This window comes from Vulpes vulpes, chromosome 8 (genome assembly GCF_048418805.1).
Source record: "Vulpes vulpes isolate BD-2025 chromosome 8, VulVul3, whole genome shotgun sequence".
NCBI classification, from domain to species: Eukaryota; Metazoa; Chordata; class Mammalia; order Carnivora; family Canidae; genus Vulpes; species Vulpes vulpes.
The window spans coordinates 76,373,526-76,389,831 of record NC_132787.1 but is presented as its reverse complement, the minus strand read 5'-3'; the positions used below and the strand labels follow the sequence as shown (position 1 = coordinate 76,389,831).

At 39.9% G+C, this 16,306-nt stretch overlaps 1 protein-coding gene across 5 annotated transcripts in view; it reads left to right on the top strand.

Moving 5' to 3' along the window:
• The window catches only part of ACOXL (acyl-CoA oxidase like), a 348,114-nt gene that overhangs the window by 149,477 nt on the left and 182,331 nt on the right, over window positions 1-16,306 (top strand). For all 5 annotated transcript variants that reach the window (XM_072767158.1, XM_072767157.1, XM_072767160.1 and 2 more), the window contains one exon: window positions 4,289-4,405. In XM_072767158.1, coding sequence (XP_072623259.1) covers window positions 4,289-4,405 — 117 coding nt within the window. The remainder of the gene's footprint in view (window positions 1-4,288; window positions 4,406-16,306) is intronic.

Here is a 16,306-nt window from a genome sequence, read left to right as displayed (position 1 = left end):
GAGGCCGATAGTGGCAGTCATAGGGATGACCTCTGGCTGCACCTCTGGACAGAAGGGTCACTAGACTTTAGTATCACTTTTGTCCTGGGGAAGCCAAAGAACGCATCGGATGGGTAAGAGGCCAGCAGGAACCCTCAGCTCAAACCTTTGGGGACTGTCACTGTCTGGGGCCAGAGGGAGGGAGGGAAGGTGGGCGGGTGCTGTGTGCTTTCTGCCCACTTATTTCTTCTAATCCCTGGCAAGAAACAAAAACAAACAAAAAACCACAACAAAATAAGACAAACCAGGGGTGGGATGGGCTGCTGAGCATAAAGGCAAGGTGGATTCCTAATCTGAAATTCTTCTTCCAGCCCTGTGCTAACTGCCTGCTAGCTCCCACTCAGCACTTCAGTGTCTGACCATTGACCTTTTCTTGGGACATCTGGTAACAAGTAAATATTCCAAGGAGACATGGAGGGGTGGGTGGGTGAAGGAATTGGGTATGGAACTGCTGAGATGGTAGGACATTCTGTCACCTTGCTTTCTTTTTCCTGAGTACTCCTACCCAGCCAGCCTGGGGTACATCAACACAGAACAGGCTGGCCTCATAGGTTTTGTTCAGGTATGGTGAGACCAACCTATCAGGGGACAACCGCCATTGAAAAGATAGCTTGTTGCAGTTCCCAGGAGGAGGGGGTATTCCATGGCATTCAAAGCCATATGGGAAGCACCAGGGATGGTCAAGAGGCAATGGGAACAAGGGGGAACATGGTTTATTGTGGTTTCTGTGAGAAGGAATGGGGGAGGAAGGACCAGCTGGCTAAGCAGGTTTAGGATTGTCTAGTATGAATAATTACAGAGGGTTATGGGGCATTGGAGCTTTGTTGTCTGGTACCTGGCCCTAGGGGACAGTACCCACTTTAAAAAAAGTCTGGTAAAGGTTGGGGTTGTGGGCTCTGGACTGGTTAGCTTGCATGTGAAAGATTGACAGGCAAAGTAGTTCTTTGCTCTCTGTAGGCATTGGCTAGCCCTGGGAAGGCCAGTCCCTCAAGGGTCAGGAAAGAGGGCTCCAGGTGGCAATGCATCAAAACATGTGGTCAGTACAGGTGCACCCTGTGCTGGCATGAAAGATAGAAGTGCTTCCACGGGGGAGGAATAACGGGTGAAATGCTCAGGGCATTCCAAGGAGAAGTAGCTCCCTCCTTTGCTTGGCTTGGTTTGGTTTTTGAAGAGGCATGGCACGAATGGGAGAAAGTGTCAGTGGGAGGGGAGGGTATTTGGCTAAGCCACCAAAAATACAATGTGTGGCAGCCGAGTGAGGTTGGCTGAGAGCCTTGCCTGGACAGAGGCCCAGGATGGGAAGTGTCTGAAGGGGCTTAGCAGAAAAAACAGTTGGGACACTCAAGTAAGGCCAAAGTAGGCTTTTGAATGCCAAGCTGAAACATTTGGATTTCATGCTGTATGAGCTGGCCAGAGCTGTTCTGTTTTGCCCCCTGGTTCTGTTAATGAATTCATAGACTCATAGAGAATGCCTATGCCTGGCCGTATATCATAATCCCAGAACTTAATTAACAGGTTAGGATGCTGATGTAAATGTATTGTGGGTGAAAAAGAGAAATCCCCTGTGGCAGGGCTTGAAGACTCAGTGCCTCCCAGGCCTGCAGGTAATGTCAGCGAGCAGAAAGGGCTCAGGGGACCCTGGGGAACAGCCATGTCCTAAACGGAGGAGTCAGCAGGCTCTGAGCTCCAGTGGATCAGATCAAGGGAATGGAGTCCAGATTTACCAGATCTTCCTAGTTTTTGAGAAAACCTGGGAAGTCAGAGTCTTGTATAATCTCCTGAGTTTTGTGAAATTGCCTGGTAAGTCTGCGGCAGCTCACCAGCGAAACTCTTTCCTCCCTAACAACACAAAAAAAGGTCTGAGCCCTGCCACATGGGCTCCTGGTGGCCTCTTTCTGCTCTGCACCTGGCCTCCTAATTGAATTGTGAGAATCAAAGGGGAAATGGGACGGTTATAAGGTGTACCTGAATTAGGAAAGTAAGCCATACCAGGTCAGGGGTCAGACCTGGCATCCCATCGGAAGACCTTCCCTGAGGTCTTGAGAGCGCTATTGCATTGTGCTTCATCTCCATTTCCTCATTGGCAAAATCCACCCATCCATCCATCCATGCATTCATTCATACTGTGTGTGGGGCCAAGACAAATACTTCACACACAAAAACATAATTTGATGGGATGCTTTCTAAAGTGACATTGCTATTGTAATTATTTTTTAGCAAAACAAAAGCTAAAAAGTGTAATGATCAGGGGCTTCTTTTCCTGGTGCTGTGTGGATAAAGTTCCCTCTAGCAGCACATTAGGAAATACTGATGGGCAGCCCCGGTGGCGCAGCGGTTTAGTGCCGCCTGCAGCCCGGGGTGTGATCCTGGAGATACGGGATCGAGTCTCACGTCAGGCTTCCTGCATGGGGCCTGCTTCTCCCTCTGCCTGTGTCTCTGCCTCTCTCTCGCTCTCTCTGAATAAATAAATAAATAAATAAATAAATAAATAAATAAATAAATCTTAAAAAAAAAAAAAAGGAAATACTGGTGATTGACAGAGTGAGATGGGGGTGGGTTACATGCAAGGCTCTCCTGCCCACATCACCTGGTCTAGTTTTCTCTGTGTGTAGAGCTGTGAGCTCAACAGCTGTGCCTCAGCCTTCTTGACCCTGGTGGATGCCCAGCACCTAAAGTGGTGCTGACACAGAGCAGGTGCAAAGATGTCCCCCAGAGGAGTGAGTCTCATGTGTCAGTGAATGCCTTTGGTACACAAAATTTCAGCCACAGCGACCATAGAAAAAGCTACAGTATAATCATAGCACTGAAAAATGGAAGTTAAGAGAACAAGGACAAATGGAATTTAAATTGACCTGACATTATGATGATGCCACTATTGGATCTGTGATTTTTTCTTACTGGTTTCACAGTGCTCCAGCAAAAGCTGAGAAGTTTCCCTACAGGCTGTCAGGCCTCATTTGATGCCATGCCCCACTGTTGTCAGTGTACACTGGGGCAGACAGAGGGCAGACTTGGGTAGTGATCCTCAGACAACCAATGGTAGGATGGTTAGACTGTGCCTGGGGAAGCTCAAAGGCCACCCCCTGTAGGTCCCTCTAGTCATATGTGTCCTTACCACCTCCCACCCACACAGCAGGGACAGGTTATGAATTCTAGACATAGTATGCATGAAGAAGATCATGGTGTCCTTCTTTTAAGAACAAATAAAGACCATATTAAAGCATCAAATTATGTTTAAGAAGGTCTATCAAATATAAAAAAGTTTTTAAATTTGTTTCCCTTCTCTCCTTGTGATGGATAGATATCCTCCCTTCACTGGTGTCTGAAGCAGGAGGTTGCTCTGCCTGTTAGATAATATAGTACCCTGTGTGCATGTGTGTGCATCCCAATATGCACATGCACCTGTGTGCATGTGTGTGTGTGCATGCATGTGTGTGTCTGTGAGATGGTCTTTCAGAAATCAATATGAAGGTCACAGGTGTTCAAAAATAAGATCTGCCAGGCCCAGGGCTGGGGAGCATCACAGGGCTCAGGAGGAGGTGACTTCCAAAAGGCCAGGCTCTTTGCAATCTGCTGCCGAGGGATTCTGTAAGATTAGTCCCCGGGTGTTGCCTATGGGGATAATCCCAGGCCACTTCAGGAACCACACTGAGGAAGGTTACCATCCGCCCCGATGCCACTGATGCCACTGCGAAATGCAGCAGCTGCTCACAGAGCACAGGATTTACGGCAGGATGTGAACACCCTTCTGTGTGGAACTGCAGGGGAGATTTAGGTGGGCTGAAAGTAATGGCCTGCCCATGAATCTGACAGGAGCACGGGGTTAGCTATGCCTCCTTGTTGAGAATGTCCTTTTGAAATATGTTCTAGGATATTGCGCTTGTCCTATTAATTATGTCACAAACTTCGTAAAGCTGAATAATTAATGATCACAGGGCACTTGGAACTATAAAATGCCATGTAAATGTTAAGGCATAAAAATTATTCTGTGTATTAATTAAATAGATAGGATGCTTTAAAAATATTCCATGGTGGGAAAATAAATTTCCAGAAGAGCTGAAAAGCTTTTTTGTTGGATTGTCCTAAGAAACTTTTGATATCTAATTATCTTAATCACATTTTAGGAGACTTGGGCATTCCTTATTCTGAAGCATTTGAAAGGCAAAATGGCTGCTTGACATGTTTAGCTCAGGAAATGAAGTCGCCTATTGAATTTTGGTAAAAATTGTGTCTGCTTGATTCTCTCTAGCCGGAGGCAGTTTGGTCCTAAAGCCAAGGAAGAAGTCAAGATCATTGAGCACCAAACACAGACCCTTCGGCTGATGCCTCACCTGGCCACAGCCTTGGCCTTGACCTTCGCCAGCAGGTGAGATGGCTCTCAGGGTTTTCTCTCTGAAGATGAGTGTGAGCTCCTGCCTGGCATCAGTGAGGAGTGAGAGGGGAGAGGCAAACAGGGGCTTCATCTTCTAGCTGGGAGTAGGAAAGAGTCTGTGTTTGAAATCTAATGCTCAGGTTAAAAGTGATGTCTGACTCTTGATTATCTGTATATCCAAGTGAGAGAAGCCTCAAACCAACATTTCTCCACAGTTTCCGAAAGAAACAGAACAACACTCTTGGCTGTAAAGAGTGCTCTACCTCTGATAAAGGTTCTAATTTAAAGTTTTCAAAAATAGGTCAAGGTGTATGCATATGCGGGTAGGGAGGTAAGAGTCAGGCTATTGAATAACACAGTAATCATACTATAAATTTACATGGAGCTTTGCATTTTATAGCAGGCTTCCTTCCATCTATGCCTCTCAGCTATTCCTCCTCAAAGCCCCGGGAGGTTGTCTAGGCAGCTGTGTGTCATCACCACCTTCTAAAGGTCAGAAAATTGGGGGATTTGCCTAAGATCACAGGGTCTGGGAGTAGACGTACTGGGAATATAACTCCAGACTTTGGACCTTTATCCTGTGTTCTCTCGTCCTTATGCAATCCTGCTTCTTAGAGTATTCACTTCTGAGTAATTTAGAATCGGTGTGTGTTTGAAATTTACTGCACAAATGGCTAGACCGGCTAGACCGGGATTTCTAAAAGTAAGGTAATCGAGAAGCCCTGCCAGTCTGGTGTGCTGCTGGCTCGTGTGGCTGCCTGGCTACTGCTGGCCTGGCTACACTTCTGCACTGGGATTCCAGGCTTCTCAAACAGCAAGTCCTACAGACTGAACTTCTGGTAACGCTAACATCAGTCAATCCCAGCCACCCAGAAGAAAATGTGAATCCCTCACATCCAATATCTTACTTAAAATATTTTAAAAAAATAAATAAATAAAATAAAATATTTTTTAATGCTTTTTGAGATTTAATTAGCATATGAAACAATGTACAGATTTTAGGGTATAGTTCAATGACAAACATATACCTTTGTGTAATGAACACTCCAACCAAATAGAAAACATTTCCCTCTTTGCAGTTGCCCCTCACCTCACCACCACAGCCCCACCACTCACAACCACCTTTCTGAACTTTATCCCCAAAGCTTAGTTTTGTCAGGTCTTGAACTTCATATAAATGGCAACATATAGTATGAGTATGTATTTTTTGTGTGTCCAGTTTATTTTGTTCAGCATAATTAATGTCTTCATGTTCCTCAGTGTTGTTGGTAGTTTGTTAATTTTTAGTGCTGAGTTGTAACATTAAATGAATAAACCATAATTTTTAAGTCCATTTTCCCAGGGCTGAACATTTGGGTTGTGTCTAGTTTTTTAGCTGCTAGGAATAAGACACAATGAATACTCTTGTACAAGTCTCTCATTTTTCTTAGGGTAAATACCTAGAGAGGATTTGCTGGGTAATTAGATATGTGTATGTCCAACTTTATAGAAACTGCCATTTTTCAGAGAGGTAGTACCATTTTATACTCATTTGAGCACTGCATGAGAATTCTGGTTACTCTATCCTGAGATATGTTTAGTATCTCAAAAGTGTTACCAAAAAAAATCAAGTTGTATGAGTCATCTAAGTCTGTTCTTTTTCAAAATTGTCTTGGCTGTTTTGACTTGTCTGGGCACTTTGCATTTCCATATACAATTTTGGACTTGCTTTTCAGGTTGTGCGTGTGTGTGTGTGTGTGTGTATGTTTTTAAACAAAAAGTCTGATTGTATTTATCTGTGATTGCATGGAATCTCTTAAGCAATTCAGGCAGTGCTGGGTCTTTCAAATCCAAGAAGATGGTTTATCTCTCTATTTATATAGGAATTTAATTTTTCTTAGCATGTTTTATAATTTACAGTATAGAGATCTTTCACATTTTTTTACTAAATTTATTCAAATGGAATTGCTTTTAAAATTTAATTACTGTTTCTTAATGTTATATGGAGATGTAATTGAATTTTTTATATTGACCTCTATATTCTCACTAAATTCACTTATTAGATCTAATATATTTTCTCTATATATAATCATGTCACATGTACATGAGGAGAGTCTTACTTCTCCCTTGCCAATATTTGTACCTTTTAAAAATCCTTTTTCTTGTCTTGTTAGACTGGCTAAAATCTCCATTACAATATTGAATAGCAATGGTGAGAGTGAACATTCTTATTTTGTTCCTGATTTTAGAGGAAAAGCATTCAGTATTTCCCATTAAGTGTGAACATTCACTGTAGGATTTTTGTGGGTGACTTAGTAGACTAGGGAAGTTCCCCTATACTCTTAGTTAGCTGAATGTTTTTAACATGGATGTTGGATTTTGACTTAATTTTTGCCTCTATTTAGCTGATTATATGAGATTTCTTCATTATATTAATGGAATGAGTTACATTGATTACTTTTCAAATGTTGAACCTGATTTACATTCTTTGAAATCCTTGGCCATAATGTATTATAATACCTTTATATTATTGGATATAAATTGGTAATGTTTGAATAAGGAATTTTGTGTATGCTTGTAAAGAATATCATTTTCTTTCCTTTGAGATGTCCTTGTTAGGTTTTGGTATAAGGGTTATGCTGTCCTCAGAGCATGAATAGGAAGGTGGTCCCTTCCCCTATATTTTCTCAAGGAGTTTTTATAAGATTGATATTATTTCTTCCTTAAATTTGATAGTATTTACTAAGAAGCCATCTGGGCATGGTTTTGTTTTTAATAGGAAGATTTTTGATACTCTGTTATTTCCTTAACAAATAGGATTCTTAAGATCACCAAGTTCTTCTCTGTCACTTTTTGTTAATTTGCGTTTTTCAAGGAATTTGTCCTTTTCCTCTAATTTGTAAAATATATCTAAGTTGTTATTAATATTTCCTTATTATAATACTAATGTCTATAGGATCTGTAGTAATGACCCTTCTGATTTCTAATATAGTTTTGGGCTTTGTTTAAGGGTCAATTTTGCAAGATGTTTATCAGTTTTGTTAATCTTTTCAAATAATATACTTTTGTCTTGAGTGCTTTTCTTACATTTTTGTCCATTTTCTGTTATTGATTTAATTTCTGGTCTTTATTATTTTCTCACTTCTATTTAGCTGGGAATTAATCAGCTTTCTTTTTCTAGTTTTTCCTAGCTCATTGGTCTAAAACCTTTCTTTATAAAATAAAAATGTATTATTAAAAAATTTTCTGCTCATTTTGTTTTGTGTATTTTTAAGCTTTGTTATTTAGAACATACATATTTTGGGTTATATCTTCTAGAGGAATTTAGCCTATTATATTAACTGTTTCTCTTTGTATCTGGCAATTTTTTTTGTCTTGAAGTTTACTTTCTTTGCTATTGTTATAACCATACCAGTTTTCTAATGCCTAGTGTTTTCATGTTATATCTCTTCCCACCCTTATATTTTAACCTGTCATTGAATCAACCTACATGTGCCATTATGAGATTTTTATAAATAGCCTATGGCAAGGTCGTGCTTTCTATCCAATTTGATAATCTTTAACTTAAAATGTTAAGGTCATTTTTATTTGCTATAATTCCTAGTAAGTCTACCATTTTGCTACTTGCTTTGTTCTGTCTCCATTTCTTCATTCTCTTTCTTTTTCCTAGTGAACACTTTAAGTATCATATTATGCATCCTTATCTTGCCAGTACCCACCTTGAATTGGTATTATACCACTTTATATATAATGTAAACTTGTAAGACTATAATTCTTTCTTTTTGGGGGAAGCTATTGAGGTTGTTTTTAGTATTTCATTTTATCTCCACTCAGATTTTACCTGTACTTCTTTTCTTTTTCTTTTTCCCAAAAAATCTGGAGTGTGTGTATTTCAGCTACTTGAGTGATTCTAGTTAATGGACAGAGTTAAGGACTGCAGCAGCTTTTTAGGAAGCTTCTTAGTGTAACCTGGAAATAACTTCACTAACAGATAAAAGACGGCAGTATTAAATTTCATGAAAATTTAAATTGGATCAAAATAGCCTGATATAAAACCTGGTAATTTTTCACATGCATGGCAATGGAAAATACAATTCTTCTTTGAATTTTTTGCCCAGTGGTAAAAAATTACAAGCTATTAATTATTACAAAGAGGCTAGAGTATCTACACATTTACCTCTTTGTTCACTATTCATAATCCATGACACAGGAAGTTAATAGACCACATAACAAAGAGTTGCCATATATTCCACATTTATAAGTTTCTATATACACACATATGTACTTGCATCTTTAAGTATAACAGAAGTGTGATATGTACAGCATGTTTCCTTTTTCTTCAGCTCTATTTCTTTTTTAGCTTGATTTAAACTTAATTTACCTTGATTTTTCTAAGTGCTGTATTGCTGCTATTAGTAAACATTATTTTCTCTTGATTTTAGGGAGATACCTTCCAAATGCCAACATCAAAGAAATAGAGAGATCACAATTCTAGCTTAAGGTTTCAAGGGGAGAAATGAAAGGTTATTAATGGAAATTAATTAATAAAAAATCATGGAATCAAAAAAAAAAAAAGTCACGAAATCCTTATCATGTACCATGCAAAAGTAACATAGTACTGAACAGGACAGGGTCAGGTCCATGCCTCATCAAACTGTCAATCTAATTGACCCCAGGACTTTCCATTTTCCTGGCCTTCACTCCTTGCACCCACTGTGGTTTCTGGCCTGGCTCAGGGTCCCCATTGTGGTTCTATTGCTTCTTCCTCTTTATTTCTTTCTCCCTATCCCCCATTGTAGCAGGAGATTGACTCACTGAAAATTTGGTTATTGGAGGGTTGTCTGTGTTTTAAAACAAGCCCGGGGAGAAGCCGGTGTTTTCTGCAACATATTCTGGCTTTCCTGTTTCTCTCTAGTTTATAGCCCCTGGTGCACCTTCTCTGACTTGTACATAAAAAGTTCAATGAAGCTGATTGCAACTTGACAAAATCTTATGCTAAGTACCTCTGCCCACTTCACACACATTTTTTTTAAAAGGTTATCAAACCTTGCTTCTAGGCCCCATTTCCAAATTCCCATGGATATGATGCTGCCAATCAACTGGCTTCAAGTTTCAGGGTCTGGGTAACCTCAAGTTTGTTGAGTTACATATTTATTCAATGTGCCGAATCCTCCTCAAGTACAGAGAAACACTCATGAGAGTAGTCTACCTTAAGTGTACGAGTCTAGAGTTAGGAGAGCAGGAAAAACAGACCACCAGCTAGGTCAGCTGGCCTTGCCTCTCCTCCTTTCTAATATGACAAGACATGAGTAGTTAGAGCTCACTTCATGGTTAAAAGGCAAGTAATAGAAATGAGGAGGGATGGCTTTTTCCAGTGCACATGTGTTTATATATTCAGTAATTACATGATACCTTGCTAATAGGTTTACCAGGTAAAATACAGTCCTCAAATGCATAATTTTTATGCATTTTTATCCAATGCATAATTTTTTAGTCTAAGTATATCTTAATACTTAAACTAAAAATTATGCATTGTTTATCTGAAATTCACATTTAAACGAGTCTCCTCTATTTCTGTTTATTAAATCTGGTGGTCCTACCTGGTAGGCCCTGGACACATGCTAGTGCTTGAGTCAAATACAGTCCCTGTCACATGGAGCATGTAGTGCCTTATCTGGAGCTTGACAGTAGAAGGTCAGCAAGCTACTTACCCTTGTCCTTATCCCCTTTCTTTCCCATTGCCTCCACAGGCCTGGAGAGAGGGAGGACTCCTCTAGCCCTTAGGGAGCCCAACCATCCCCACCCTTCATCACTCACATTCTCTTGCCTTTAACAAGGAGGAGATGGAAACTCAATGTCCTTTGGAGCTTGTTCAGTCCAGGAAGAGACGGGACCTTTCTTCCCACTGACTGCTCAGCTGCTGGATATCAGGACTGACTTGATGAAGCGAGGGCTGGCATGGTGGGGGCCTCTGAGAAGAGATGATGGGCTCCTGAGAAGCCTGCCAGGTCTTTTCTCCTCCCACCTGTCCAGAGATGGCAGACATGTCCCTTCCTCCCTTTATTACATCACCTGTGTGTCAGGCACCTTTCCAGGCCCTGATGACTCAGCAGCCAACAGTCCTGTCTAGGTGGCTCACATGGCCAGGTAGGTTTCCTGTTTTCTGCCTTTGGGCATGGGTACCATCCTTAGGTTTCTTAATTAACCTCTTCCCATGGGGCCTAGGGCATCCAAGGCCTGCTTCTCACTGTCGAGTGCCAATGTTGCCCTGCATGCTCCCTGGTCTGGGGGCACACTGGTGGAAACATGGCATGTGGGGTCTTCCTGGACATGTGAACCGCACCCTGGCTGATACCCTCTGCTCTTATCCACTGACTGCTGGCCATTAATGCTCACAGTGCCAGTTGTTGTTGTCTGCCATCACCTCTGAGACTCAAGTGTCCTGCCCCCACCCCACCAATTACCACATTCTAGTGAGTTTGCCCCCCTCGTGGGAATTATTCAAGGCCCCCCTCCTTATTACCTCACCGGGGCCCTCCCCAGATCCCCTTCCTGTGCCCTGCCCCCCACATGCAGCCTGGTCCTCATCAAATCCATTCTCCACAAGCAACCACACCTAAATAGAATCTGAACTCTCACTTGACTGCTGGGACCCTCCCAGGGCCTTCCAGCCTCCTCCTTACTGGATAAACTTAAGCTCCCTCCTACAGCCTTGGAGTACCTTCCTCTGCCTGGCCCCTGCCAGCCTCCACCCCACCTCCATATCTTTTCTCTTCCACCTTGAGGCTCTGTACTCAGCCCTTGCCCTGCTTTGGCCTTCCTCACAAGCAGCATCCCCACCTTGCCTCCACATTCATCTCTCACATCTTTGTTTTCCTTTACCGGGCAGTTCATTGTCATCTTTTGAGATCTAGTTCAGGCTATCATGTCTTCCAAGACACCTTCTCTGAGTCTCTCCTAGAATGAAGAGCCCCCTGATAAGCTCCTTTGAGCGGCTGGACCTCTCTTATCATTGTACCATTACTCTTGATTTGTGGTTGTGAATTCTTCATGCATAGAAATTGTGGATTCTTAATTTGGCATCTCCACATCAAAGAGTGCCTGACTCTCTGCACAGGTTGCTTCAACTGACCTGAATGAAATTGCCTTGTGTAATCACATCACACTTGGCCATGAGGTTATGTGGAGCTTTGCTTCCACACTTTCTGTTGGTCCCTAAAGCAGAAGTTCCATGATGTGAAGGAGTTAGTCCAAGAGCTAGCTGGCCAGGGTAGTTGGTAGCTGATACCTCTCCTGGGAATCATTTGGTGGGACTTGCTGCAAAAATGCATTTTCTAGCTTTTAACATCACTATTTTAAGTGTACCAGCCAAAGGGAGTATTTGGGGTCTGCCTCACCTCTTATTTCTTCCGGGCCAAATGGGTAGCTCAGGGAGTCCAGGCCGGGTTCCGGGCCAGGAGGGGCCACAGCACCATTGCTGTCAGCTCTCATTTGGATTCAGTCATTATCTCTGGCAATCTCTTTTTATCCAAAATCTCTTAGGATAAAATTATGATGATAACTAACACATATTCAGTTGCTTATCATGTATCACACACTGTCTTCAGTAACTTCTTGAACACCACAAGACAACTCACCAAGTTTATCTTTTTTTAAAAGGTTTTATTCATTTATTCATGAGAGACAAAGAGAGAGAGAGAGATTGAGAGAGAGAGGAGAAACACAGGCAGAGGGAGAAGCAGGCTCCATGCAGAGAGCCCGATGTGGGACTCGATCCCGGGTCTCCAGGATCACACCCTGGGCCGAAGTCAGGTGCTAAACTACTAAGCCACCCAGGGATCCCCTCTGTCTCTCTTATTTTTTTTAACTGATGTTTCCGTAGCACCTAGAACTGTGCCTGGCACAAAGTAAGGTTTCATTCATTTTCATGTGGAATCGCTGAGTGGGCAGAATGATATTTCATGGTTTCAGAAATTTACCAAAGACCTGTCCCTGTCAAAGAATGGAGTTCAGGATAGTTAAGGACTTAAGATATTCCTTAGCAAATGAATGCCACCATTTGTGCATTGAAGTGTGTTTTTAATACAATCCTGAAATCTTATTGCTCAAAAGTCTTACTTTGCTGTTTTTATGTAAAGCACACTTTTGTAAATTGAATCCTGCCCTCTCACTGACTTAACGGTTTTAGAGATACTCTGCATTTCTCCTGAATCTTACCCTGAGGGTAGGTTCTAATAATTCAAGTGGCTGTAACTTATAAACAAACACTTCGCATTTCTAGAGGCATTGCCTATAATCTAAACATATTTAGAAATGGGAATATATTTTCCTATTATTCCTAATATAGGAATATGTTTTCCTATATACTTCCTATCATATTGAGGAATAATTTTTCTACATAATCCCTACATCTTAATTTATCTTCTGGGTCACTCTGAATTTCTTATATCAAATTTTCATAAGATACATACCTTCTGGACTCCAACATACTCTGCATACAGAAGGCTTCTTAGTTCCCCTTTGCAAGCAGACATGGGATATGATAAAGAATAAGAGTCACTGGATGCACCTCTCGTCTGGCAGATGGAGGCTTTCATCAGGGCCCATGTCCTATGAATTTTAAGTAAAGTGGGAAGCCAGTATTGCAAAGAGATTTCACCAGCTCTTTGCTAGGAGAGAGTTTCATGAGTCTTTCTTTCTTTTTTTTTTTTTTAAGATTTTATTTATTTATTCATGAGAGATACAGAGGGAGAGGCATAGACACAGGCAGAGGGAGAAGCAGGATCCATGCAGGGAGCCCGATGTGGGACTCGATCCCAGGACTCCAGAATCACTCCCTGGGCTGAAGGCAGGTGCTAAACCGCTGAGCTACCCAGGTATCCCCCAAGTCCTTCTTTTCTTAAAGCCTATTTTGTTTCTTATTTCTCACCCATTTCTACCCTAGGGAATGATTAGAGCTGTGTGTGTGTGTGTGTGTGTGTGTGTGTGTGTGTGTGTTTAGGGAGATCAGCAGGGAGTCATATGTACATTTTTAAAAAATGCTCAGCTCTGAGATTCTCTGAGAATCATTGTAGGGCAGTCACAGCCCGGGAGTTGGATGATATACTATAGCATAGACTGAGAATGCTGTAAACTTTCTCAGGGCACTGATATGCACATTATTCATCATGAAAAGAGCATGATTTTAGGACTAGGAAGTCCTAGGTTTGACTCCTAGCTCTGTCCTGTTCTGGGAGACCTTGACTTAGGTATGTGACCTCAGTTAGCCCTCTGTTTCCCTATCTATCAAGTGGGGATATGATTTCCTATTTCATGGGGTTGTTGTAAAGATGAAGTTAGATAATAAATGTAGAAGCTCATTGCTTATAGTAGTTGCTCAATACAGTTAGGTTTTCTTCATCTAAGTGCCAATTAAACAAATGATGGTTTCCCTGTTTTTCCGTTTGTCCCAGCTCAATGGTTTCAGTTATGAAGTTTGATAGCAGACTTGCCTATTTGCTGTAGAATGAGGCCCCAATGCAACATTTTTTGCATATTCAGGTTTCACTGAGGAAACAAGGATATTCAGACATTGTGAGATTATTCTGTATGGATGGAAACAAGTAAATGAATACCTTGAGCCAAAATTGATTTTGTCATTAAGGAAATGAAAAGGCAAGCCACAGAATGGGAGGAAATGTTTGCAATACATATATCTGAAAATGGGATGTTATATAGAATATATGCTAACACTGAAAATATAATTCAACTAAAAATTAGATGAGCAAGCCAATAGATTTAAAAGATTCAAATAGACACTTGACAAAAGAATATATATAATGATCAGCCAATATATAATATATACATGAAAAGATGCTACTTATCAGGGAAATGCAAATTCAAACCATGAGGATACACTATTATGTATCCATTGGATTGACAAATTTAAAAAGACCAAAAAGACCAATTATTGGCAGACATAGAACAACCAGAACTCTCCTACACTGTGAGTAGGAATGTAAAATTGCACAACCACTTTGGAAAACTGTTTGGCAGTTTCTTAAAAAGTTAAAAATATATCTACCATATGACCCAGTCACTTCCCTCCTACATATTTACTGAAGAGAAATAAAGACATATGTCTCCCCTAAGATTTTACATGAATTTCCATAGTGTTTTCTTTGTAATAGCCCTAAACTGGAAACAACCAAAATGTTCATCAACAGTGAATGCAAAAATAAAGTGTGATATATGCATTGCATAGATGGAATTCTAGTCAGCAATAAAAAAGAGCAGCTACTAATACATGCTACAGTATGGATGAATCTCAAAACAATATGCTGATTGAAAGAGGGAAGACAAACATATAATTTTATTTACATAAAATGTAAACTACTTTCTAGTGACAAACAGCAGGTTAGTGGATGACTGGAAATGAGGATCAATCAAGGAAGGGATAGACTGTAAAAAAGCATGATGCATTTTTTGGAAGGTGTTGGAAATGTTCTGTAGCTTGATTGTGGTGTTATTCTCATGGGTATGTACAGTTGTCAAAATTTGTTAAATGGCATGCTTTGAATGAATGCAGTCTGTTGTAAAATAAATTACCCTCAATAATGTTGATAAGGAAAAAAGAGAAGTTATTTATTTAAAGCAAAAATAGCAATGAATTTTATAACATATGTAGAAGATATAAATAGATAGATAGATAGATATTAAATAATCACAAACAGTAGCACAATAGGTGGGTGAATAAAATGGTAGTATACTGTATTATTGTAAGGTTCTTCAATTATCTGAAAAGTGTTATAACATTATATGAGGGAAGAATGTGTTAGGTTAAAGATGCATATTTTATACTATAAAAATCACTAAAAAGTATACAAGTAACAGTTAAAACTCTAACAGTGGGATACTAAAACCTATGCAATTAATCAAAAGAAGACAGAAGCAGAGGGAAAAGAGAACAAAGAACATATGGTATAAATAGAGGAAAGATTGCAAGATAATAGTTTCAAACTCAATCATGTTAATAATTACATTAGATGTAAATGGTTTAAACACTCCTACTTAATTTACAGATTGTCAGACATAATAAAAAAATCAAGACTGAACTAGATGCTTTCTATAAGAAATGCACTTAAAATATAAAGACAAATAGATTAAAAGTGAAAGAATAAAACATTTACACCTGCAAACATTAACCATAAAAGAACTAGAGTGGATATATTAATATTAGATAAAGTAGACTTCAGAAAAAAGAATATTACCAGAGATAAAGAGGAACTCTTTATAATGATAAAGCAGTCTACTCATCATAAAGGCATAACAATCTAAATGTGTATGGACTCACAAAATAGCCTTAAAATACTTGAAGCAAAAATGGAAAGTATTGAGAGGAGAAATTAACAAATCCAAAATTATAATTGCAGACATTAGTCATTCTCTCTGAGTAACTGATATAATAAATAGTAATTGATATAAAAATTGATATAATAAACAGCAATATGAACATTACTAATTAACTTGACTTAAATGATATTTATAGAATAAATACTCTATCCAACAATACAGAATGCACATCCTTTTCTTTACTTATTTTTTTATTTTATTTAAGTAAAATTAACATACAGTGTTTATTAGTTTTAGGTGTATAATATATGTATGATTCTTCAATTCTATACATTTCTCAGTGCTCATGAAGATAAGCAAACTCTTTATCCCCTTCACCTATTTCACTCATATCCCCCAGCCACCTGCCCTTTGATTACCACAAGTTTGTTCTTTATAGTTGAGACTCTAGCTTTTTTGTCTCTTTTTCTTCTTTGTTCACTTGTTTCATTTCTTAAATTCCACATATGAGTGAAATCATATGGAATACATCTTTCTCTGACTGACTTATTTTACTAAGCATTATACCCTCTGGGTCCATCCAAG